Source organism: Zosterops lateralis (genome assembly GCF_965231275.1).
Source record: "Zosterops lateralis genome assembly, chromosome: 3".
Lineage (NCBI taxonomy): Eukaryota > Metazoa > Chordata > Aves > Passeriformes > Zosteropidae > Zosterops > Zosterops lateralis.
This window is the reverse complement of record NC_139764.1, coordinates 59,345,845-59,371,822: the sequence shown is the minus strand read 5'-3', so window position 1 is coordinate 59,371,822 and position 25,978 is coordinate 59,345,845. Positions and strand designations below refer to the sequence as shown.

General features: G+C 38.8%; 1 protein-coding gene across 6 annotated transcripts in view; it reads right to left on the bottom strand.

Moving 5' to 3' along the window:
• ARHGAP18 (Rho GTPase activating protein 18) overlaps positions 1-25,978 on the bottom strand; it is a 94,321-nt gene that overhangs the window by 23,141 nt on the left and 45,202 nt on the right. For 3 of the 6 annotated variants that reach the window (XM_083856141.1, XM_083856140.1, XM_083856143.1), the window contains exons 2-6: positions 13,803-14,002; positions 11,291-11,526; positions 8,727-8,799; positions 2,686-2,855; positions 349-514 (exon numbers count right to left, since the gene is read on the bottom strand). In XM_083856141.1, coding sequence (XP_083712267.1) covers positions 349-514; positions 2,686-2,855; positions 8,727-8,799; positions 11,291-11,526; positions 13,803-14,002 — 845 coding nt within the window. Of the gene's footprint in view, positions 1-348; positions 515-2,685; positions 2,856-8,726; positions 8,800-11,290; positions 11,527-13,802; positions 14,003-14,602; positions 14,701-15,292; positions 15,406-17,986; positions 18,132-25,978 lie in introns of those variants that run through there. The other 3 variants (XM_083856142.1, XM_083856144.1, XM_083856145.1) reach the window with 3 other exon arrangements.

The following is a 25,978-nucleotide window of genomic DNA, read 5'->3' as shown; positions in this document are numbered from 1 at the left end:
GAATAAATCAGCACATACAAACTTCTGTGAAGCAATTCTTGCTGCACAGCATGAGATTGTTAACCTTCACTCCTTAGATTATCAGCTCAGTGACTGTCTTGAGTTTTAATATTAGACAAAGAGCTGGAGATATTATGTCAGTGAACCTGTTTAAAGCTTACCTTGAGTTAAGGGGCAAAATTAAATGTTGCTCAGAACCTATGTTACTATATTATATTTATATAATATATTATATATAATATATTTATATTATATATAAATTTTCTGCTGGAAGATCACAAAGAAATGGGTACATTTGTTTCATTGGATTAAACAGATGCAATTGGTTCAGAATACAAAACAGCTTACCTTTGGTTTTGATTTTTACAGCTTTTTGCTGCTTGAATTCTGTCCCAAGTATGTCATAGAGAGCAGTTAATTCAATCAGTGCTAAAGAATAGACTTTCTTCATGTCCTGAGGGGCTAGGTCACCAATCTTTGTGGTACCTGTTTTGTCCTTCGGCAGTCTGAAATTCTAAAAGCAGAGATTTGCAGCAGGGTGAATAATCCAAGTCATGACAAATTACTTAGCTCAAAGGCTGTGCTTCCTTCAGGGTACAACCTTTCATCATGAAGCCTGCTGTTACTGACTAAATCAAGGGAGAATCCCACAAATAGGTTAAAAAGCAGATGATCTTAGAATGATAGGAAGATTTAGGTTCCCAATGACTTCTGGAGGTCATCTAATTCAAATGCTGCTCAAAGCAAGGCTAAATTCAAAGTCTGATTGGATTGCTTGTTGTTGCTGTTCAAACGAATTTTGAAAATTCCCAATAATCCCTGTGGGGACTTGTTTCAGTGTGGAATGCTCTCATGGGGACTTTCTTTACTATGCAAAACAAAATTTCACCATTAGTCACTTGTGTCCAGTAACTCTTGTCCTTTTACTTGGCACCTCCAAGAGGAGTCTGGATTTGTCCTGCTAGCAACCATACGCTCCCTCCCCACCTTCTGCGTCCTTTTCCAGTTTGTAGTGGTGGAAATGGCTGTCCATGAACAATCCTATGCACATACAACTGAGATAGAAATTGTTCTGCACTTGTGCGCATAAAATAAAATATTCAGCTGCCATATAAATAATAATAAAGGAGTTCTCTTCTTAGGGAAGGGGGATACTTAAAATGGCTCCTTCCTACTGCACTAGATACTCAGAGGCTGCAGTCAGAGATCAATATAAGGAATTTAGTTGGAAGGGTGAGGGACTTCCCAACTCATTAAACCATCTAACTGCATCTCTCACCAGCAGACTTCTAAGTATGCATGACTCAGAGCAGGAAGCTTGACAAGACTTTCTTCCACTTGGAAAGACTTATTATACTCATGAATTATTTTCTTACCCTGTACAAACCCAGCAATAGCAGAGATGAATTGCTGGTTATGGTACATAACTATGAGGGCACATACCAAAACATAAACATAATTTACAAAAGGTAGATACATAGCCTGTTCCCCACCTTGAGGTTCCCTTGACTTGCACAAACAAGTCTGTTTAAAAATAGCTGCCGATGATGAAGGTGCAACCAATATATTGTAGATTTAAATAGGTAACTCCCTTCCTTTTCCTAGAATTTTGCAGCTCCTTTTGTAACTGAAGAAGAAATTCCATAGCCATGTCTTTGAGCAATCCTTCACAAGCCTGGCCAGAAGTATAACTCATGTATGTATTATGCATAAATATATATATACAGAAGTTAGAGCACAGCTTTTATCTCGTTACAGGCTGCATTAGAGAAACATGACTCAAACACTTGAGAATCCATCTCTAAATATCCATTAGTGTCTGGTTTATAATGTTTGAACTAGGATACATGGGGTAATTACTACTTGAAGAACTGCACATGTCCTTATCTAAATTAAGTGTTTGAAGAACTGGGAAACAATATTTCAGAAACTGTTTACTCAGACATGTTTGCATGAAGTGTTAGAAAAAAACCCAAAACAAGACAATTTTCACACCAGTCATTAGTTTACAGGTTATAAGTAACTGCATGTTCATGAACTGTTAGGCAGAAAGAGATCCTGAGAGAGATTTCTGAGGATCGACAACAAAATCCCTTGAAAGATTTTCTTCTGATTTTATATCCATTCATTCAGAAAGAACCTTTTTTATTAAGAGTTGGAAAGAAAAAGTGAGTTCAAATTAATCTTTAATTTCCTGCCATTTGACTTCAGATCTCTAACTTCAATAGACAATTCTGTTCTTCATTCTCATCCCTCACCTACCTGCATCAGACAACTGTATAAGGTTTCTACAGGCATCCACCAACCATTTTAGTATTACAGCAGAGCTTTTTATTAGAGGTAAAGCATCTCACCTCAGATAACAGAAAAAGGGGCTGTAAACAAATGAAGCAAGGATAGAGAGGTACAATTACCACTAAGCCACTATTCCAGCTTAATATTAGAAGTTCATTTTTGCTTACATATGGAGTGTATTTTTCTAGACACACAAGTACATAAACAGGCATCATTGTATTTTCGTATTATTGAGCATACTATTCCCAAAATTTAGTTACCTTAAGAACCTCTATCTCTACAAAGCTAAATCTGACAATGTTCTAAATCTAATTCATTCAGTTTCAGATAAATATCACCCAAACAGTACCTCTAGCTAAAAACAAAGAGGAATAAATTAGAAACACCTACCGGGAGAAGAGTGTCACCCCCTCCACCTTTGTACATTTTGCCTACTGAGCTGTCTTTGAGATTAGCTGCCTGTTCTGCAAATGATATCTCCAAATTGATGTCAGTGTCTGAAGATGGCATGTCTTCAGGCAGGTTCTTCTGCTCATCTGTTCCAAGACTGAACTTTGGACCTGAAAACACCATTTAAAAAAAAAAGCTAAAAATCACAGCAGCACAACTGAGCACCACTCAATGCATGAGAGAAAGTTTTAAACCAAGTAGAAATTAATGCTGTGCAAGCAATGAACTTTCTGATTGCAAAGTAACCGTTCCTGTATTTTTTATGTCAGTTAAGAATCTAGGTAGTGACAACACTTCAACTTTTGTAGGTTTTCTTTAATAATTTTGCCAAGGCATGGGGTTTTCTCCCCTACTTTTCTATTATGAAAAGATAGAACAATCCGCCTCAAACAAACAACAGACTCCCAGAATCTTGCAAAGCCAAAGAACTTTGGCATCAGAAGTTTCTTGCCGTCAAACACTTTCCAGCCTCAAAGACTGTAACATCCTGCAAACAAATCATCAAATGTTTCTGCTGTTAAAATTTCAAAAGCAATAGAGAATGTGTCCTCTATGATGGAAAGCATTAACATCTGAGAATAACAGTGAGTACACAGACCCTATCTTTGTTCCACCATTTCTGTTTTAACCTCAGTTTGATTCCTCAAAACAGTTTGGGCATGTTTCCATGATACAGGGAAGGACTAAGTACACAACAATGGCCTTACTTCTCTTTCTTTGTTCCTTAAAGGAATCAAATACTAGACAAATTTAGAACATTTTTTGCTAAAGGAATAAAGAATCAAAAAATGGAGAAACAGTTCTGCTTTTAGAAAAAGAAGTTTCCTGATTTCACAGTAAATCAACCACTGCTTTTGTTCTGAAGTTAAAATATATTGTGAAAGAAGCAATGAGAAAATTATACAGTAAGAACCGCTATTTAATACAAAGCATAGAAGTCTAAGAAAGCTTTCAGTCTCTTCACCATCCTTCTTATGATCTATCTAAAAGGATACATCAAGGAATAGGTTCCTTTTACAAGACATTACAGAATCACAAAATCACAGAAGGTTTCCAGGTACTACAAAAGAGTAGAGTCACAGAATAAATAAGGTTAGAAAAGACCTTTGAGATCACGGAGTCCAACCTATGACCAAACACTACCAATGTCAACTATATCATGGCACTAAGTGGTGTGTCCAGTCTTTCCTTAAACACCTCCAGGGACTCCACAACCTCCTTGGGCAGTCCACTCCAAGATCTTATCAGCCCTTCTGTGAAGAACTTCTCCCTGTCTAACCTAAACCTCTCCTGGCACAGCTTGAGGCTGTGTCCTCTTGTCCTGTTCCTGCCTGGGAGAAAAGACCAACTCCCACCTGGCTACAGCCTCCTGTCAGGCAGTTGTAGAGAGATATTAGATGCCCCTGAGCCTCCTTTTCTCCAGGCTTAACACTCCCAGCTCCCTCAACCTCTCCCCTTAAGACTTGTGCTCCAGACCCTTAAATAGCTTCATTGCCCTTCTCTGGGCATGTTCCAGCCCCTCAATGTTCTTTCTGAATTGAGGGGTTCAGAACTGGACACAGAACTTGATGTGAGCCTCTCCAGTGCTGAATACAGAGGAAGAATCACCATGATTCTGCCACTGCCTCCTACTCACATGAGACTGCAGCCTGTTCAAAGCTAATATACCGTAAGTGTAGAAAAACTGGATGGCAATGGGCATGAGTTGTGAAGGAGAACCACGAGCAATGCATATGTTTTGGTGTAAGAATGTTGAGTAACATAATACAGTAATTTTTATACACTGCTGTGGGAAATTTTTGTATGGCCGAGAGAAACTACCCTAAGCCAAGACAGAAAAAGGTTCCCAGAAAACAGTTATGGGTACAGCAAAAGGTGATTCTGAAGCAGGGGAAAGCCTGCAGATAGGCTGATTAAGAGGAGTCAGGGAAGTGCTGCTCTACACTGATGGTATCAGTGGTCTGTAAAAGAGCTGAGCTGCAAGCACATAAACCAAACTACGTATGAAGCAGGAAGTTTTAAAAAAAAAAATTACAGTACCTTGACAATTTTTCTAAATTTTACCTGCATCTTATTGAAAACACAGAACTATTCTCTGACATTATTTAGAGGAAGTCCTGAAAATAACCTCAGTCAGGCAGGGCCAGACTCAGGGGACCTGACAGGCACATGGCTGAAGCCACCAGAGCCACTTTTTTGCAAGGCACAGTGCTTTACACAACCATTCCCATGTTAAAGTACTTACCTAAGCTGGGACACTTTCAGGGAGAGAAGGTGGATTTAAGTTAATACTTTGACTCTACTTACAACCAAGCAATGCTGTGAGAAGTAGAATAGAACATTTTCATATTCTGCTGGTTGTGTGTGTTACTCATCACTTGTTTTTTCCAGAGTGGCTTCTGCTCACTTTCCACAGACCCCAAAATGCCTAGGGCATACGCTAAAGATTAAGCTGATCTTGAAACTAGAGCTGCCCATTTTGGTGAAGAGATATCTGAGTCCTCAGCAAGCAAACATATCCAAGGTCAAATTCATCCCTGACTCTGATCTTTGGCATCCCTGTGTGTGTATCCGTACACATCATATAAACTGTTTAATGCATCTGAACAGAATTAAAGCAGTTTCCTGTTCCCCCAAAACTTTTGTCATGCTAATGTGGCCTATATCTGACCTACATACTTCCTACCAGCCTAGGAGGGATCTGATGTTAACAAACAAAAAAGCAGTAGCTCCTATTTCAGTTCTCTGGTCATACCAAGGTGTCACATAAAGCAGATGTCTCAGTAATGCTCTGCACATTTTAAAGATCTGGAAGTGCTGCTGTTGTGGGGAGTCTCTTCTCAGCTGTATAGCCTTGCTCCCATTGTTGTACATTCCTGAACTAGGCAGCAGCTGTAAGAGGAAGTAGCCTTGGTGTTCTGCCAACGTGCCAACCACATGTGATATTTAATGAGAGAAACTGCAAGTGTGATACAGAAAAATGTAAATATTGTCTATGAGGATGTGGAAACCATATTTTACATGAGTTCTGTACCCTTTCCTTAGTTCACAGAGCTATTTAAAGATTACATAAAATCATGTGAATTCTTCAGGAATAAAACAAGGAAACACTGTAAGTGTCAACTGTGCTATATGCCAGTTTTGCTAGGGAATCTTGAGTATACACCAATGGAGCTAAGCTGACAGATCTTAATTTAAGACTGGAAAGATAGAATGATATTTTCTTTGACTGACAAAGCATTTTCCAAAAATGCTAGTTCATAGATGGTTATAAATTGAAAATAAAAAAAAAAAAACTTGTAATCATTTCACTGACAGTATTACTTTGGCTATAGGATTCTCATTTATCATGTAAAATGAAAAGCAAAACCAAACTCTTTAATTAAAAACCACCAGATTTCACATTTTTTCCCTACCAAGAAGCAAACATTACTGCTCTTTACCCTGCATGTGCAGTTCTTCATTACTGCTCTTTACCCATGTATTACACACAGTACACACAATTCACCCATTCTCTAGATTGTTATGCCTTGAAGCTGCAGAGGTTTTATCTATTATTCCTCCCCTGTAGCTAATCCTGAGTTGAGAGACACAACTGCAGTCACAGTAAACTGACTTTTGCTGCTCCGCTATTTAAGCTAATAAGTATTTAGCTATTCATATGTTTTATTATTTCCTTTTTATTTCTTGAGAGGTCTCAAGCAACACAGTTATTTACTCCTTTTCAAACGACTCCAAAGAAAATTGCTTCTTTTCTTTTGTATCTATTGAACATAATGCTAGCTTTGCAGGCCTTTAGTGAGAGTTATGCATTGTTAAAATGATAATGCCTTTTGAGAGCTTAATACAGGACTCTGAATTTTCTTTTTGTTTCCTGTAGATACACTCCTTACCTACAAGAAGCAAAGGCACTTCTTATTCTTTGAGTTTGCATATATTATTTAGTCAAGAAACAAGGTATGTTGGACTGGTAAGAAACGAGAACAGGTTCACATAGCCCAGGTGTGCTTAAGGGCAAAGCACTCACAACTTCAGTCTGGCAAAAGCACTTGGGAATGCAGCATTCAAATATCCCATTAGGAACAGTCATCACTTTTGAAGTATGGCAAATAAGAATTTTTTACCATAACAATTTTAAGATGTCTCAGTTTAGGCTCTTTTTTATGATGTCTAAGATGATGTTCATATTTTTTCAGGTAAAACTGGGACTACTTCTGGGTCAAAGAAGGTTTCCATTTTAAAAGGATGTCCTTGGATTTGGATTTCATAAATATTTAGTATCTCTGAACTATCAGGCACTGTTTACTTTTTGCCTCAAATTCATTCACTGTTTGTATAACACATATTTGCTCATCATTCTGGAGGAAAGATCAAGCCCTGAACCAGGTGCATGCTTTTAACACCACCAAACTTCCATGGTTTGACTGCAGATTGAACTGATTTTTCCTTCCTGCTCCAATCTTGGGAGCAGAGCCCATTGTAGCATGTTGATTAGAGCAGGAGTGTATCAGACTGCATTTGCCATCCACATCACAATCTGTGCTGAGGAGAGCTAGCATATGGGATTTGCCTTTCAAAACTTCCCATTTCTCAAGGGTTCATCAGGGCCACAGGGAAAAAAAAGAACCAGATGTGATAAAAACTCTGTAATAATTGCTTGGTAATTTTCCAGCTCTGAATCCTACTGTAAAGTTTATTGACACAAGCACCATGCATCTCTTCCTTCCCTTGTGCTGAACCAGCACCCTGGCAGTCCTCCCATTTTTTTTACTGTTCTTATTGGAGTGAGGTTTGCTGAGAGGGCGAGAGGGAAACACACGCTTCTGGAAACACACAGATTCAGTGTTATTGTGGTTTATATTCATGTCTCCAACTTCAAGTGCCATGCACATTCTGTATTGTCCATTGCTGTCTTCCAAGCCTACTTCTAAAGTAACAATTTTTCCAAAATGCTACTGGTCAGTATTCTAGAACTGAAGCAGAACTTTATTTGGTGGCTTAATTACAGCTTACTAATTTGCAATAGGTAACTTGATCTGCCTGCTTAGTGTGGGTATAGGGTTCGGTGTAACATCTATGTGGTATCCAGTCCTCCAGAAGAAGCAAAAATCCCAACAAATAAACAAAGCAGAATAACAGTGCAGCATCTTAAAACTTAAATAGCTGCCAGTAAAAAAACTGATCTCTACAGGGGTGGGTAGGGTGGTGTAACAGACACAGCGCAACCCTTATTTTGAAGAAACCTAACATGATGCAGGACAGCCAGCCTTTTACTATTGGACCAGAACAGCAGAAAGCTCTGTCAAAGTCTTTCATCAGAATTTGTACTCTCAAAACAGAACTATGGAGTCAGCTAAGGACCCTGAGAGGAAAGTCTTCCATGGGTACTGTGATCACATGCCGCTGAACAAAACCTAGGTACACAGAACACTGTTTCATTTCCATTTTCCTTGAAAAGGTAAACAAGCTTTTTTCTTTCAGCACTGTTTTTCCTTTAATTTGAGCTACAGGTATATAGCCAGTAATCACATTTTTTTTGATGCTGGAGTCTGGCCAGTTCTCATTTTTTTGCTTATAATCCATTTGGTTTTATTCTTTCGTATGCACTGATGAGTTTATGCATAGACCTTCACTTCCTGTACTGTACAGCAGAGACAGGCCAGAAGTGATAAATTAAGGATCAAAAGCAACCTGAGCATAAGCTACGAGAGAAGGCTTCTCCCAGATAGCTTGATTATCAGCTGATCCCTGATAATAAACAGGGTTTCTCAAGTGGCTTGAAGGACAAGACCTGCAGGCACATTTTTAGTGCAAATTGTAAAATTTTACACACCAACAGTGCAGTCCCGAACAGGCTTCTCATTATAATTTAATTTTATTATTTTGAAAAGTTAATTAAAATATGGACCCATGTACTATCCTGTGTAGTTGAACACCTACAAACCAAAAGAAAAATAAAATAGAGAGTAATTTGACATTACCTTTTGTTCCATCGTGTGTTTCATTTTTGTTTTCACTTGTTCTCACAGTCGAAGGTTCACTTCCATCACAGACCTAAGAAAGGAACAATAAATATGCATGCCTATAAAAACCTAGTGTATGGCTGTTGAAACTCCTTTGACTCTGTCCAGGACTAAAACACATACTCCTGCAATTCAGGTGTATGCAAAAGCACATCTCTGTGTTCCATCAGAAAACCCCTTGCCAAAGTCTAAGGGGATCTGAAATTTAGGTAATTAAAAAAGAAGTAATTAAGTAAATTTCTCTTCTTCCTAGAAGGCTACATGGGTGAATGACTTTATTTTCCAGAGTGGCAAAGAGTAAGAAAATGCAGTCTGACATGAAGCTGTAGTTTTCACTGGAAAGGATATGGAAAGGGAATCTGGAGGAGATATTTTGACTGACTCCGACCAAATTTCTTTCTCTTGAAAAAGCTTAATGGTTGTCTCCCCTAGAAAGCAATCCCATCCCTTTTGCAGGGCAGGTTGAGGTTAATATCTTACAGCTTACAGCTTAGATTTCCAACAGCAAATCCAGGACACTTCAAAGAGATGAAGAACAGGAAAGGATATGAACCATCCTCTCCTTTCTGTAATGCTGCCCTACCCAGTCTCAAGATGTGACACTTTTTAACCTGGATGACACCAAATATAGACAAAATATTTCAGAACATGTAGCAAATCTATGCCCATATATGTGGGTATACATAGACTCATATATCTTTTTACCCACATATCATTTTCACTTTTTGGCACCTCAAATTAACAATGAATGTTTAGCACACTGTATTTCTAATTGCATTTTACTCACGCAATTTATAACTCCATACTTACTGAGAAGACAAATGCAAGTTTTAAAGATTTATCCTACTGGCACAATCTGTATTTTCACTTGTTTTATATATATTTTTAATCAGGTATCTTGAGAGGAGGAAGAAGTTAGCACGACTGCCCAGAAAACTATCTCTGTCTCACAAAGCAGTAGCAGCAGACTGGGAAGCTGTTAATGTAACAAATGTCTAGCTTCTCTCTGGGAATATGGCAGGAAATTTAAGACAAACGTTAACACCATTGTTGTGTTGATGAAAAACATCAACACTATTGTTTTACCTTTCCTCCTGCTTTCCCCTGATGAAGGGAGGCTACAGGATCCTCAGAGGCTATTATAAAACAGAAATGACTTCATGCAGCTGCAGGTGGCTTCAGTCCTCTTTTGTTATATAAAAAGCTTTCTAATGATGGGTGAGTAACAAAGCAGTGAGACAAGTTACCTAGGGAGGTAGTGGAAGCCACTTCACTACAGGCTTTCGGTGACAGATTTGGTGAATAACCATAAGCAATGATTTCTGAACAATTATCTTCCTTTGGAGAAAGGAATGAAGTACAAGTTTGAGGACCTATATTTCTATTACTTTATTTCTGTCAAGGAGACAAGTTAGAAGGATTTTTCCCCCCAATATTTCTGTATTTAAAAACAGCCATTTGTTTTAGACATCTTAAATGCCTGAAGTCATTTGTCTTCTCAGTGGTGTCTTCAATATCAAAACATGTAGTTTAAGAGAAGCAAAAAATCTATCAAACACTGTGATATAGGATTTTCAAACATTACAGTATGTAGCTTACATACAGGAACATAAGTATTTCTTGTGCCTTACTGAAATAGAAGAAGAAAAGAGAAATTATACTGCTTTAAGCTACATGATATTTTACCTAAATTGCTCTGCTATTAGATCTTGTAATTTTTAGGTAGAGTCAATTACAAACCAGACCCCAGAGAGCTTTTAGGGAAGTAATATCTCTTCTGCAACCACAGGCAAAGCAGAACAGTGAAAGGGAAGTTGTGACTCCAGAATATACCACTTCCCCCACTACACTTCAAGTGAGTTTAGAGGGAGTTGCTGAAGGAGAGGAAGCTGTTGAGGGAAGGAGGAAATTAAATCCCTTCAAAATTCACTGTGCTTTCCATCACCACAACCACTGCACTAAAAAGCAGTGCCAGCAGTGAGAACAAGGGACAGAGTTGAGGTCAGGTAAACCAGTCATGCCATAAGGTCTCATTCTTATGGCTGAAGATCTCAGTGCTCTCAGGGAGCAGAGAGGACACACACCCCTCTCCAAGGAAAAGGAATTCTAATCATAGTTTCCATTTCCCTCCTTCCCTTTTCCTGTATTTGGGAAAGGAATTCTCTTCAATATCCCATGACAGGAAACTGGGATCCTTTCAAGGCCTGTCAGAGCAATTTCCCATACACAGTTTAACACGGACAGGCCCTGGGAGTTAGTATGGGGTTTACACCCCCAGCTGATAGGCATAAAGACCTAGCCAAACCAAGGAGGTTAGGCTAATGCCCCATTTTTTCCTTTTTTTAATAAACAAGCAAATAAACAAATAAACAAAAGCACCAGTAAGTAAGAGGTAACCAGTCAAAGGTAAAAGTAGGCTTGTGGTAGCTCTTTGGATGATTGTTGTGATGAGTTTCTTTGACATCCTGCTCTCCCCCTCTTTCTTCTGCCAGAATCAAACAGAACAACCGACAGGAACTCACGTTTCCCTTTGAGTCATTTTGTAGCCTGAAGATATCTCTGACATCAGGAATCTGGTGCTGTTTGTTTTTTTTCCTCATGGTTTGTGTGACAGTCTCTACTCGCTTTTCCACTGCAGCTTTCTGGGTTCGAGTCAGTGTGGATAAGAACACCATGCTTTCCAGGGAGTCGCCAGAGCTCTCTCCAAACAGGTTTGACAAACCTGCCTCCTTCAGCCATTCTTCTTCCAGTTCTCCCTCTGAGCAATTTGAAGAGAAAAAGGCATAAACATTGGCTTTTGAATGCTGCCAAGCACATTGGATTTTAATGACATAACACAGTTAATACAATTCACAGAAAAGTACCAAGGGAATACACAATTAAGAATTACTTACACTGTCCTGACTTGGAAAAAAGCGATTGTTTCTAAAGAGCCTCAAAAGGTTTAATATATGATATAAAAGCTTTTTAAATGGTTAATCCAATACAGATTGCTACGTGGCAATCTTCATAATAATCTACAGCACTTCCATTAAAATCATATACCATTTTATAAATGTACCTAAATAAAAATGTGCATGGGGAGCCTGAAAGCCAGATCATTGCTGCTTCACTGGTTTTTAGTTCAATACTCAATCTTTTTAGCTCTCTTACTGACATGGTTCTGCCCACTTTTCTTGATACATTAATCCTACAGCCTTCCACTAGCTCAATTTAATGAAGGACAAACCAGCCTACACAAGTCACCTTAATGCTATTTTGTCATCAGTTCTTATGACATGATCTCCAGCCTGCTGACAGCCCACAGAACAATTTTTGCTTTAGTCTTAGAGCTGATAAGGTATCCTTTATTGACAGATCACTGCACATGAAAGAAGAGAAGACTATTAAATATTGTCACTGATGGCAAAACTTCTACTCCTGAAATCTGTATCTCCTTAATTATATTTTCTATAAAGCATTAAGTTCTGTCTGTAGCAGGTAAGGTTGTGCTGAATGCCAACAATTCTCTCAAATGTTCAAGCAGTATTTCCATTTATCAGATATCTAAAAATACTCCAAAGCTTGCATGTCAACTTCACTATTGATTGCATTTTACCACTGTGCCCAGAGCACATCCAAGTGGGCGCCTTAATATTAACAGCATCCAGAAAACAGACACCAAGGTTTAAGTATGAATTTTGCTACAGCTGTGCAGCCACATCCTGAGCCTCTGATGAAACTCTCAGGTTTTGTTATCAGGGCTGGAAAGAAAGGCTACATCCATGCTCTAGAGCAGCTGTGAGCAAGCTCTCTCCCCTGCCTTGCCTTTCCCTGGCTGAGTTTCAGGCAGGTCCATCAGCCACCCCAAGAGCTCAGGATTACTCATGCCCAAGAGAAGTGCTGCATGTTAGGCAAGGTGTGGGGCACAGCAACATGTGCTTGACCTGATGATTCAACTGTGCTGACTCACTCAGGGCTCAGGCCAGAGTCAGCTGCAGTAACCGGGGAGAGGAAGGCTACATACAAACCCAATGGGAATGGTGGGGCTGGGGGTGCAGAGCCTAAAGGCACAGCCACATCAGTGAGCTGAGGTAAGAGAAGAGGATCATTCATGTACTGCAGAATGATGGGCTCTGCTGCTCTGCAGAAAGCCCCATGGCTCTGTCAGAAAGCTCCCTGGTCACAAGGGTTGAGAGCCTTGCTGCTTTCTCCAGGGGCCACATTGTTATGCTCCTCAGAGCAGTGACGTTTCAAAGTGCTTAGGGAGGCAGAAATGCAAATCCCTGTGAAAGCTCATGGAGCACATTCTTCTCACTCATGTGGAGACCATACCAAAATGCAAAATTCACCATTTTAGTTTACTGAGACTGTGAGTCTCATAAGAACTGGGAGAGAGGCAGCTACTGCATTGTTAAAAAATAATTTTTAAGAGAAAACTGGAATTAAGGACATTACTCCTCTTTTATCTGAGAGGACATAAAAGCAAAAACAAAAACCAAAACTGCCCAGCCTCTAAGACCATGCCCAAGGAGTGGCCCATAATTTATGCTTCTGAGAAACAAAAATAGTACAACTGAACAATCACAATAGTTACAAGCATAGAAAGTTACTCACTAAACTTAAACCGGTTAATCATTGGCTTGTCTTCTAAAGCGTGAGGTTTCTATCCACAATAGCTACAATAACAAACAACATACACAAAGAGTGAAAGGGTAAGTTAGTTCAACAGTAAACTGCAAATAGTTCAGTTGTGATTTGCAAGTACAGGCACCTTTCATCAGAAAGGTGATGCTATTCTTGATACACTTGATATTCTGCAAATACCACTCAAAGGAAAACCAGCCTTTTCCTTGTTTCTGACAAAACTCTTTCAGGGCATTGCCTGTTTCTGGTGATATGCATCAGAGGCAACAAAATTTTCAAAGCAGATGTTCAGCAAAGTGACCTCCTTTTCTGATCTGTATTAGGTGGGTGCCATCTCTTGAAATAAGACTTGAAGAAAAATCCCTAAATCAGCAAACTGACGAACATTGACAGAACAGATTTCATTACCATCTGGCTCTTTCACTACAAGTGCTACTCGTTCCTCGTGGTTATTTCCTCTGGTTTCATGGATGTTTTCAAGTTCTTTCCAGTAGTCATCCATAGACAGTTCATCCAAGGAGTCCTGGGATCCTGAGCGGTCAAATGATGCTCCATCGGGGATCTTCTTGGAATGGTCATGGTTCATTGTATATTGTCCAGACCGACGGCTACAAGCATAAATCAAAAAGAAATTTTCAGTTAATGTCTTAAGATACAGGATGTATTAATATGTGTGAAGGCAGCATGAATTGTGTCGAAGTATCAAAGCACACCGCTGTCAACAGGCAAACCAAGATATTAAAAATTACTTTTAGTAGCTGGAATATATTTTCAGTTTAATATTTCTGCTCTATGTATCTCCCAGTCTGGAACAGCATGGGAGTCATTCTTAAAAGGGAAAAAATGAATCCAAGTTCTAATAATCCTCTTCACACACACCTTTAATTCAACTTTCAACAATCAAGTCCACAAAATTCATGGCACATGTCTTCCTAGAACCACCACTTAAAGAATTTTTCAAGAGTGCCTTTCTCCCTGAGTAAATTCTTACAGCTTGACAGTACTATTGCTGTTTCCCTTCGCTATTCTGCTTTTTTGTTTTAATTAATATTTACTCTGGTATCTATGACCTTAATTGCAGCTGGGAAAGGACAATGTAGAATTATGGCAGTCACAGTTTGTGAAGTAAACTGGCAAGTCCAAATGTTTAATGAAGACCATAGAAACTATTTGTTTCTATCTTGCTGCCTCTTTGACTGAAAGCTTACCATTTTTATAGTTTGACATTACTGGTTTGTGGTTCACCCTGCCAAAGGTATATTGCTAAGGCTTCCAAAAGGATCTTTCATCTTAAGTATAGCTGCATCTACAAAAGAAGAAACCAACAAGCTGAAACCTCTAGGTCTCAGTTTGACCTCATTAAGTCGCTGGCAAAAGCGACCACTGACCTAGTAAAGAATTCAGTTTAAAAAGGACACAGGTTGCAATGATGTCATTGAAGTTACAGGTCACCCTTACAGTCAAATATACCAAATCAAAAGCCACAAACTGATTCAAATTATCTGTTGATTACATGAGTAGTATCTGATTCAACTTCAGAGTTATCCCTACTTTTTGTAGACAAAGACTGGACATAATCATTTTCAGTAATCTTTTTCTAAACTACTGCTGTAACAGTGTAGCGAAGTTCTTCCTTATATTAAAAAATAGCAACTTCTTTGTACTTCAGGAAGAGCTTCAGGGTCCTATATATCTGAATTTGTCTCCATATTCTAAAAAAGAAGACACAGTTTGGTCTTAAGTAATAAATATCAGTCATTCCTAGAGAAAAAAAAACATATCAGAGACCAACATTGTGGATTTATCACAGTGTAAACACAGTAAATTAAATCCTACCTTCCTATCTAGCTGACTTGGCAAATTTCTATAGCATTAAAACTAAAGTCTCTTGTCCTTACATTTTATCTCAGGACAACTGACGCTTGTTAGCCGCCCCTAGGTAAAAAAGCCATGCCTTTCTCTCTGAAGATAAGCTCCTTGCCTGTCCAAGTCACAAATCCTTTCACACCAGACATGCCTGATTCTCTGATAAGAAATACTAACCATATGGACTTTGCCTTTAAAAGTAAAGAGCCTTATGGAACGACTCTGAGTTTCTATCCACCCTGTCTCTCTGCTCCAAGTGCAAGTTAATAAATGACAATTAATCACCAAGCTAATGTGCACCTCAACACCATTGCTTAACCTGCCCTTACTTGAAAGCTCAAGGAAAAAAAAAAAGAAAACAAATAAGGGGAAATTAAGGATGGTTAATTAATTGTAATTAATTAAGGATTGCTCAGCCTTTGTATCAATGGCAATAACACCATCATGCTCATAGTGCATCTAACCAAATAAATACAACTTTTCTGTGTAGCTACCTCAGTTCTTAAACTTCTCCTGACAAGTATGTCCCATGTGTGACCAGTGCTGCTTGCGAATTCAACTCTTATCACTGCAGAAAGATGCTCATGGAGTCACAGAAGTGTCCCAGCAGGCAGCTGGGGTGCTGAGTGTGGTCAAAACAGGTCAGACTTCCCAGCCCCTTGACCAGCCTTCCCTCTTCCTTCAGCTGCAGGTGCTCAGAGCAGACTGGGTCTTCTCTCACAAATACACTCCGGACACTTGAACTGCTGCCTGAAGGAGGTCAAACTTCAGCTTATCGTCCCTCAGTTTAACCCTGTGGAGCTGCTCAGCAGCTCTTGGGTGGCCTTTTACCTTTGGAACAATCTGCTCTCACTGATCCACCTCAGCTGAAATTTAACCACCACCACACACCATGAAAAATAAAATTAACAGACTGAATACATTACAAGCATGCACTTTGAGGACCTCTGGCAGGCTGAGGCGGGATAGGCTCCAACATGCTGTGGCTCTGTGCCACACTGACAGGGTAGAGCTACTCCAATCCTTCTATAAAAGTCAGGCTTGTCACCTTCTCCAGACTAAGTTCTGTCTCTGAGAAGAGAAGCCTGTGTCATGAAATGCAGAGCTGACACTCAGCACAGAGCACTCAAGGCCATTTTTAGGGTCCTATGAGTGTTTGGTGTACATCACCAACACTCCATTAACTCTCAAAGACAGTGCCCTGCCCTTCAGTCTCTGGGCTGCTCCGCTCTACCAAATAAGCAGATTTTCTTGCAAGGTTCCTCCTGGCCTGACCTTTCCACACCCCTCATTAACAAACCAATACAGCAACTCCTAATTTTGAGCAGGCCTACTGCCATGCCTTGCTGTGAAAGCTCTATGAAACAGACCAACATCAATGATCCTGATGAGAAATATTCATACAAAAACCTCACCACTCCGCCGTGAATCTTTGAATCTCTCCTTCAATATCTGTGTTGCTTTAGGCCCATTCTCAGCTGCCAGCCCCAACCCCAGCCCCAGCAATGCTTGAGCTCTTCACGAGCCAAGTGCCACACCACTCCCGCTCCACTCACTGATTCCTTGTCCTCCCTCAGCAGACTCAATCTATCCCCAGTTTCTGTGCAGACTGCAAACCCTTTTAAAGCCATCTGCATTTGTTCATAGCCACAATTCACGTTTCTGTGGGCTAGGACAGACCCCTAGCTCAGGCTAGGAGAGAACAACTGCTAAAGCTCCAGCTGACAGATCAGATCTTTTTTTCACTTCACTTGGTTCACGGTTTCCTGCCTTGCACACTCCACCAGAGAAAGATATTGGTGAAGCAGCATTTGGTGCATAATCTGCACAGCAATGGCTCCAGGCATCTTCATTTCTGCCTCTCCTATGAACCTTCCCCTGGGTACAAAAAGGCACAAACAGGACCTTTTGAAGATAATGAGGACAGTCTTCATACCATAGGTTTGGTGCAGATGAGAAGAGAAAAAGTTTTAAAATTTCATAGCATATGGAAAAACAGCCTGCCAATTAAGATTTTTATTTTTAGATATCTGTTGACAAGAGCAAGAACATGGGTTTTCTGCTGTGACCTTCTACAAAATTCAATCTTTCTCCAAACTTATCCTTATATAACAAGTACTTGTATATTGCACAATAGAAATACTGAGGTGGAAACATTAAGGCCAAGAACAACAGAGAGAAGGGGAAAAGTAATCAATCTTAGTAATAATATTATAAGGAATCCAAGAGATCTTTTAAAAAATTATTAATGTCACATTTATAGATTCATTAAAAATTATTTAGAAGTATTTCAAATGCCCCATGTTACAAACTTTGAAATTTTGTAAAAAACGGCTTTCCAAAAAACTACCAGTAGGAAATAAATATGTCTCATAAAAATAAAAAAAAAACCAACCAAACAACCACTGCAGTTGCAGAAAATAGGTTACTTCTCCAGTACCTTGTTGTTTTCAGGTGTCCAGTTTATGTATTTAAAATCTGAAAAATCCAGCTGCTTTTCTCAAGGATCTTAAAAGAGATCTCTTTTTTTTTCCCTAGAAAATGTAAGGTACTGCTAACATACACAGTCACTTGAAGCAATTTTCAAGCATTTCAGATTACTAAATAGCAAGCTTACTCACCAGCAATTTCTTCACCCCCAGAAAATACATATTTTCAAAAAGGTCTTCACTAACAATGCACTCAAACGTCATTAAAATCTTATTAACATTTGTATTTCCACTTACTTGTAAGTAATTTACTCTTCAAATAGCTTTACAGGGAGCAGTGCAATATTCTTATTTCCAGATGGCACAGTCAGTTCTGACCTCTGATACTCAGATACTGACCTTTGCAGCCGATGAGATTTTTGCCTGTTTATCTCAGTGCAAAACAGAGCCCCTCAGGTATAAAACTCATTCTTCAATACAGTTATTGCCACATTTAATCTTCTTGTCCCACCCACCAAAGATACTTTTTTTTATTGGAAACATCAAGGATGCAAGACGAAGCACTCCAGGTCTTCCAGAAGGGAGCCATTAAAAACAATTCTTGTAATGAACACCATTCATTACATTTACAAGGGAAAAAAGAGATTTGGATTACTTTGCTAAGTACTGATGTGCTTTATGTTGTGGCAAGTACTTCAAGGAGAAGAATTGTGCAAATTGATGCCTATGTAACTTAGATCAAAGTTACAAGGTGCTTATATAGCTTGAGTTATAAGATATCAATATAACCTAATATATCTATATAACCTGATATCAATATAGCCTAAACTATGACTTTTTATGTATCTATATATCCTGATATATCCTGATACCTATGTAATCTGAATCATTTATACCTGTAAAACCTGATACAAATAACTTTTTATACAATGTAATGGCTAGTATATGGTTAACTAATTGCTTAATGCTGAATACACAAGAAGAAAAAAACTCTCCAGTGGATAGCTTTAGAGATAGATAAGTATAGTACCAATCAAAAATTGGCAAGTGCAAAGCCAATTAGCCACAAAACAAAGAATCCAGACCAGTTAGGACAAGACAGGCCAAGGAACACCATAACTGCACAGGCTCCAAAGACTAAGTTGAAAAGTTCAGATGCGAAGACTACCTCGGAAGCCTTCATCAAAGACCCCCAATGACCCCTGAACTGGGGAGGCACAAGCACAGTGTAAAAGAACTATCTAATAACCATGAGCTCATACCACGTGAATTAGCTCTGGTGCATATGTGATGATGTTGTACTGATATAGTGATACTCAGCAATACCTACTGTAGAAATAGACCACAGCACTTGACAAGGGTGGCTGAGGTAGGAGGAGAAATCCCCCTCACCACCAGTGCTGCAATAAACAAATACCTGCTCTACAGACATCAGTCCACGGGGATTTATTTCCAGCCTGTCTTTCAGGTATCAAAATGTTTTCTTCACAGCCTTTCCTTTCATGACCAACTGTGTCCTTTCTCAGCCTTTAAGAAAATATGACTCTTTAAATTAATCATGGATTTATGCTATAATAAAAACATGTGCTTTTTTCCACTTCTGTCACCCTGGTTTTGATTTCATCAAGAGTCATTTTATAACAGTGCAGCTGTCTTTATTCCTTATCTTCTTCCCTGCGAAAACTAAATCTCCCATCTGTTCCACTGCCTTTTTAGCAGTTCATAACTGATATTTGTCATGTGTAAACTACAACAGCTAGAGATGAATCAGTTTGTAAGTGCACTTCCACTGGCATTTCAGATAAATTCACTTTGCAGAAAGCTAATTTTGTGCTTAATCCCATTTTTCTCACTTTAGCATGAAGGACTATGTTGTGTTCTAAAACAGTGAGTGATGAGAAAAAATATAATTTTTGTCATTTTTTCTAGAGCTAACCACTAATTTTGGATCTGAATATAACCTTTCAACATCACAAAAAACATAATTGCATAGTCACCAAAACTGTATGGTATTCTTACATACTCAACATATGCCTATGCATGTATTAAGTGTGTAAATATACTGAAAGGCAGAAATACTGAATGCAAGGATACTCATGGTCATAAAAACTAGGGAATACAAATGTACTGTTGAACCAAACATAAAAGATTAACACTGCTAAAAGGGATGTGTAGTTCCTCTAAAAGGATTATTGCAGGAATGGTCACTGACTCTAGGAAAGGACAAAGTCCAGCTACTAAATACTGTACAAGTATGAAGCAAAAAGACACCAGTTTCTAGACTGTTACTTTCTTCTTGGAAAGAAATACTACGATGGATGAAAAACAAGTAAAAGGGGGGGGAGGGAAACACCTTTTCAGCCCACAGTTTAGGAATTTCTCTCCAGGGTCCATTTTTCTACGTGCTTTTGCCAAATTCTGGTATTCAAAATTCAGGCCTGGATCTTTCCTGCATAAAAATTTTCATACCTATAAAAAGTGTCATGAGGGCAACAAGGGAAAAGGCCATCAACACAATTACTGGGTCTAATTTAAATTTGGATTCAACTCTTCAGGGTTAAACAAATATGGTCCTTTTCCACAGCTACCAAACAATATTTATGAGAGTTTTAAACACTGTCTTTAATTCAATGTTCTACAAGACTAAGAGTTTCCTAAACATTTGCTTTTATCAGCCAATTTCCAATACTGGTAAAGGTAAAGAAAATTGCATTATTAAGTGTGCTGGGTTTGGGGTAGTTAATTTTCTTCAATTATGGCTAGGATGGGGCTGTGTTTTGAATTTGTGCTGAACACAGGGTTGATAATATAGAGTGGCTTGTCATTGCTATTTTGTTATTGTCTTTGTGTTATGGCCTTTTCTGCTTTTCACACTCCCATGCTAGCAGGGATGTCAGGACAGTCAGGACAGCTGACCCAGACCAAAGAGATATTCCAGACCATATCACATCATGCTCAGTATATAAAGTGGGGGGGGGGAAAGGAGGAAGGGGGGGATGTCTTTGGAGTTTGTATTTGGAGTGATGTCTTTGTCTTTCCAAGTAACCATTGCATGTGATGGGGCCCTGCTCTCCTGAAGAGGGATGAACACCTGCATGCCAATGGGAAACAGAGAATTGTTTTCTTTTGCTTGTGTGCATGGCTTTTGCCTTCCTCATTAAACTGCCTCTATCTCAAACCCATGAGTTTTCTAGCTTTTACCCTTCTGATTCTCTCCCTAGTCCTGTTGGTGAGGGAGTGACTGAGAGGCGATTGCTGGTTGGGCTTAAACCACAAGAAGTGATATAATTATTTGTCAAACTGAACTATTACATATCCTTAAGCTGTACACTGAAAATACAATGTTTGGTCTTAAAAGTGTCGTTAAATCCTAGCCATTAACCATGGCTGTTGGAATTCTTGTACAAGCAATGTCTTGAGCACTTCTGCCCTTCAGATGCATTTTCTGGCACTGCAATAAACTAGCACTTTACTTAAGAGGTACACAAACCAACAAAAACATATCTGACTACAGCTACATCACAGCAGCAACTTCTGAAATGTCCACACAAAAAGAGTCATAAAAGCTATTCAGCAGTATCACTGCAGCCATACACTGAGCTGATAAAGAGGCTCACTGATTCTGGACATCACACCAGCACATGCTTAGATGTTTTAACCTGATAAACAAGACACACAAAGAGAGAGGGGAGAAAAAAAAGAGTGGGTACTTAGCTCAGAGAGGTGAAGCCTGCTATTCAAACTCATGGTGTAAATCAGTGACAGAAACAAGAACAATTCTCAGATCTCTGGAGTCTTTCACAACTGGACCACTGAGTGCTAAAGATTGAGATCTGACCCCATGGCATACTGCAAGAGAGATAAAAGGAAGCTTTGCTGCTGTGGGTTTGTGATCGACTCCAGCACTGTGGCTATAAATAAAACAGCACTCTCAAAGAACAACTATCTGGCTGACATAGGAGTTACAAAGTACAGTAATCTATGTGAGTAATTTAAAGTTCTGTTAGTACAAAGGCTAGCTAGATTGGAACAACCAAAAAAAATGCCTATGAGTACTAGTACTGGTTCATGATGAAAACTATTTACTGAGCAACCACATGTATGAGACACTGTGCCCTTAAACATAAATACAGGACTTCTTGTCCCGTCTAAACAGTGTGATCTCCTGTCCCACTTCTTATCCTGAATGCTGAGCTACAAGAAGTGTGGGAATAAGTCAAGCTCCTAAACCCAAAGCTCTCCCCATCCCTCCCCTTCTTTCAAGAACCCAAGCAGTACCACAAGACACAAAAACTTCTTAACTGAATTAATCAAGAAAGCTCTAATCCAACGGCTACAGCAGTCGCATGGCTTCAGCTCCCCATTTTTGGCTGGATCACTGGCCTGGGAAGTGACTGCCAAACTTTCCTACAGCCATGGTGCCTACCAGAAGGGCATCCTGATTTTTCATGATTTCTAGGAAAAGCTGCAGAGTTTTTTTATTACCCAATCACTTATTCTAATGGTTTCAACTCTATGTTTGACACAGTTTTAACACACCACCCCTTCACACAGTATCCAGAATTTTGCAGGGGAGTTTTGAGTATTTTTCAAAGTCTTCTTCTGTTAAAAAAAAAAAATCAAACTGGAATTGATGTGGCCATCAAAGCAGGTTGTCATAAAATAACTGAATTTTACACAAAGCCATAGAGTAGTGACACTACCTAAATGAAGATGAATTGGTTTTTGAAAATGAAAATGCCATCTTTTTACAAGACTTAATATATTAAAAAGAGAGTGGGGTTTTTTTATTATTTAATTGACATTTAAATCTCCCATCAAACAAAAGCCAGTATCACAACCTTTCATAAGGAACAGGTAATCCTTGAGCAAGACCAAGTATGGACGTTTTGTGTCCAGAACAATCCAAAAAAAATTCTTACTGCCCTTTAAGTGTTTCATAGCTTTTACAAGGCATTAGAGAAACTTCAGTCTGGCTTGTATGGCTGCTTTTCATTCTATCCCCTAAATCTTGTCACCTGCTGTAACAGCTGCATCCTTCCTCTTCTACTTTTTGTGACATTTGCTCTTTCTGTGACTGACTGCAAACTCTTCTGCAATTCAGTCTTTTCAAGAGAATCATACAGAACATGGAAAAATAACAGTAAGGAAGCAACATAATTTACAGTATTTTTCATGAAGTGATACTTAGCATTCCTTCTCTCACAGTAAATAGTTTCATTTTGGCTACTCTGTAACCTTATGGAACATGTTGAATGTCAAATGAAATCAAACATCCTCAAAATCCCCCTTAAGCTCCAATGAAAAGCCAGTGAAGTAGGAACTGAGGCAAAGCTCTGTTTTCTTTCCAAAGAGTACAAAGTGATTGCAGAAAAGGTAAAAACCAGTACTCACTTTCTAAATGAGCATAAAAAAGGCTGAGCAAAGAGAATCAGGTCTCTCAGGATTTTTTGTAATACCATCAGCTGCTGTTAATACCTGCTCAAAACTGTTCTGGAGATTAACAACAACAACAAAATAAAAAAAAAAACCAACAAAGAAAACTGAAACCCAACAAAATCAAAAATCCAGAAAATGCCACCAACTGGCATTTTAAACCCCTCCATGAATAATAAATACAAAACAGGCCAAAGTTAGGGTTGCCAGACTCTTAAGTTTAAAAAGCTACATATATATATCCACTGTATTGCTTCCAGCCACATCCTCATTACTATTTAGATTTTTTTTTTACCTTCATGCATATTAACTTCACTACTTTCCCAACCCCAGACTGTCACTGAAGGAAACAAGAAAGAAATTATGGCAATGGCACAGGCTATTACACATAACATTTTAATCCACTGCACCAGAAATGGCAGATTCCAGATACGATGCCAAAACTTAATCTGCCTGAAGTATATGCAGCACTTCTAAGAAGATTAAAATATTTCACAACATTTCCTTTGACAGGATTTCATTCTCCTACACAGCCATTTGGACTCTGTTTTCCACTTCTGATGGCATAAATTATAATTATGGTAAGTGAACAAATGTACATACTCTATCTAAAATTAATAATAAACTCACCTTGAATATTATGTGAAGTTTTGGTCACAGCAATATAAGAATGACATTAAACTATTAGAGACCATCCAAAGGAGGGCAACAAAGACGGTGAAGGGCCTTGAGGGGAAGCTGTATGAGAAGCAGCTGAGGACACTAGGTCTGCCCAGACTGGAGGAGACCATGGCACCCCATGTATGATGATGCATGATGTGAAATTATTTATTAACAAAGGAGGTGCTAGAACTATAACATATATACTTTTGAACAGTTGCCAAAGGAGTTATTTGCTGTTCCATCTCAGGTTGTTTCAGGAAAAACATGACCTTGTTCCACACCACACAAAGTGAGAAAGAATTCAGGACTGACAAGTACAGCCATAAAGCCTCTCCCCACAAAATAACTGCACCAGCTCCATTTCATCGTTTTTGGGGGTACTGCTGCATTCCAGCATCCAAGCTGTTACACTCAGTGCATGCTTTAATCTTTATTCTACAACCATAATATGCAGAAGCCTGCTTGTTTCTTTTAGAAAAAGGTGATTCTTGAGGACTCAGATTTGGAGATTATTTAAAAGCCAAAAACATCACGACATAATACATCAGACTTGCAATGAAATTATCACAACCTAGCTAAACTGAGATGTATGAGAAGAAAAATCAGTTTTGGTTTTACTCCTGTACTGACAGAATTAGATCAACCGCATTGTCTCAAGCCCTGACATTCTGACCCTCTTCATTCTAATTTGAATGAAGACCCTTAGAGGTTTAGGATTCACATTCCTATTTTTTTGCATATACATATCAATTTCTGTTCCAAATCACACATTTCAGAAAATCAGCTATTCCTGGGAGAGCAAAATCCACCATAAGGGAAAACAAGGGGACAATGGAATTTGGGTGACCTGTATAGGGGAAAACCACAAAAGTGGCATCACATTAGGAACTCACATCACATTGGTTTGCAAGTCATGCATACCTTTGGAAAAGCTGGGATACAGCTCACCCTGTCCCAACTCCCACTGAATGAAAACAGAAGTCAATTTCCAAACTCAACAAACACTCAGTTTATTTCCCTTATATTCAACCCTAATTGTGTTTAAAGTTGTAGTTAAAAAAAAAGAAAAATTGCCTACAGGTAGAAAAATAAGAAAAGGAAGGGCTTCACTTGAATCTCCTTTGTCACATTTCTGGCTCTGTCCCATAGTCAACTGACCTACCTTTCTCATTCCTTCCTAATGCTTTCTATATCACCTGGCTTCATACGGGCACAGATGTTTCCCTTTGCAATTTTGATCCTTTTCATTCTCTACAACTCATATAAATGACAAAAATGTACGCAAAATATGTTCCCTGTAACTACCCTCATGCTGCTTATTGGGAAAATACTCAAGCATATAACACACATTTTAAAAGTACACTTTTTCTGTAATCTTCCAAGAGAACCACTGGAACTAATCTTATCCCAAAGAAGAGAATAAAGCCTGTGTGAGAGCACTTCAGGCTCCACAAATATCAAAGAGAATAAACCAGGAAGTGAAACAGATACAGTATTTGTAATTCCATTATAGAGAGGCAGAGAGGAAAGATTTAAATAATTTATTTTTCTTTTCACACTGGAAAAAATAAGCATGGCAACAAAGCCCGATTTAAGATATCCTGACAAATACGAGGACCATTTAGTGAAGTACTGTTATAACCATGAAATGATACTGGAGTTACTTTTGTGCTTTTAAAAGCAATTAGTTCTTTAAAATCATTAGCTCTTACCATTTTAAAGGACCTCTTAGTTCAGCCTATAACCCTGTTACTTGCAAATATAAGGCTTACAGCACAATTTAGTAATTTTGTTTATGCTTGAAGGGAATTGGCACACATTCATAGGAAATTTATTACAATATAATCCTTACATTCAGAATAAATTGTAAATGAATTTTTATGAGCATTCCCAAACAAGGAAATTCATGCAGGAATCTAAAGATGCTTTGTAAGGAAACCGCTTTCATTGTCCAAACAAACCACCAACAAAGACCCAGTAAGACTAAGCAAATAAAACTGGTCTCAGAGAAGCTGGACAAGAGAAGGAGAGGAGGAAGCAGGAAGGGCTGAGGAGAGCAGCATGTGCAAGGAGGGCCAGCACTAAAGGATTCTGAGGGATACAGGTCTGTTCAGAAGCAAAACATCAGAGAGATGCTTAACAGCAGGGGACAGAAGAGAGGGAGATCTCAAGGATGCTGCAAGGAAAGGA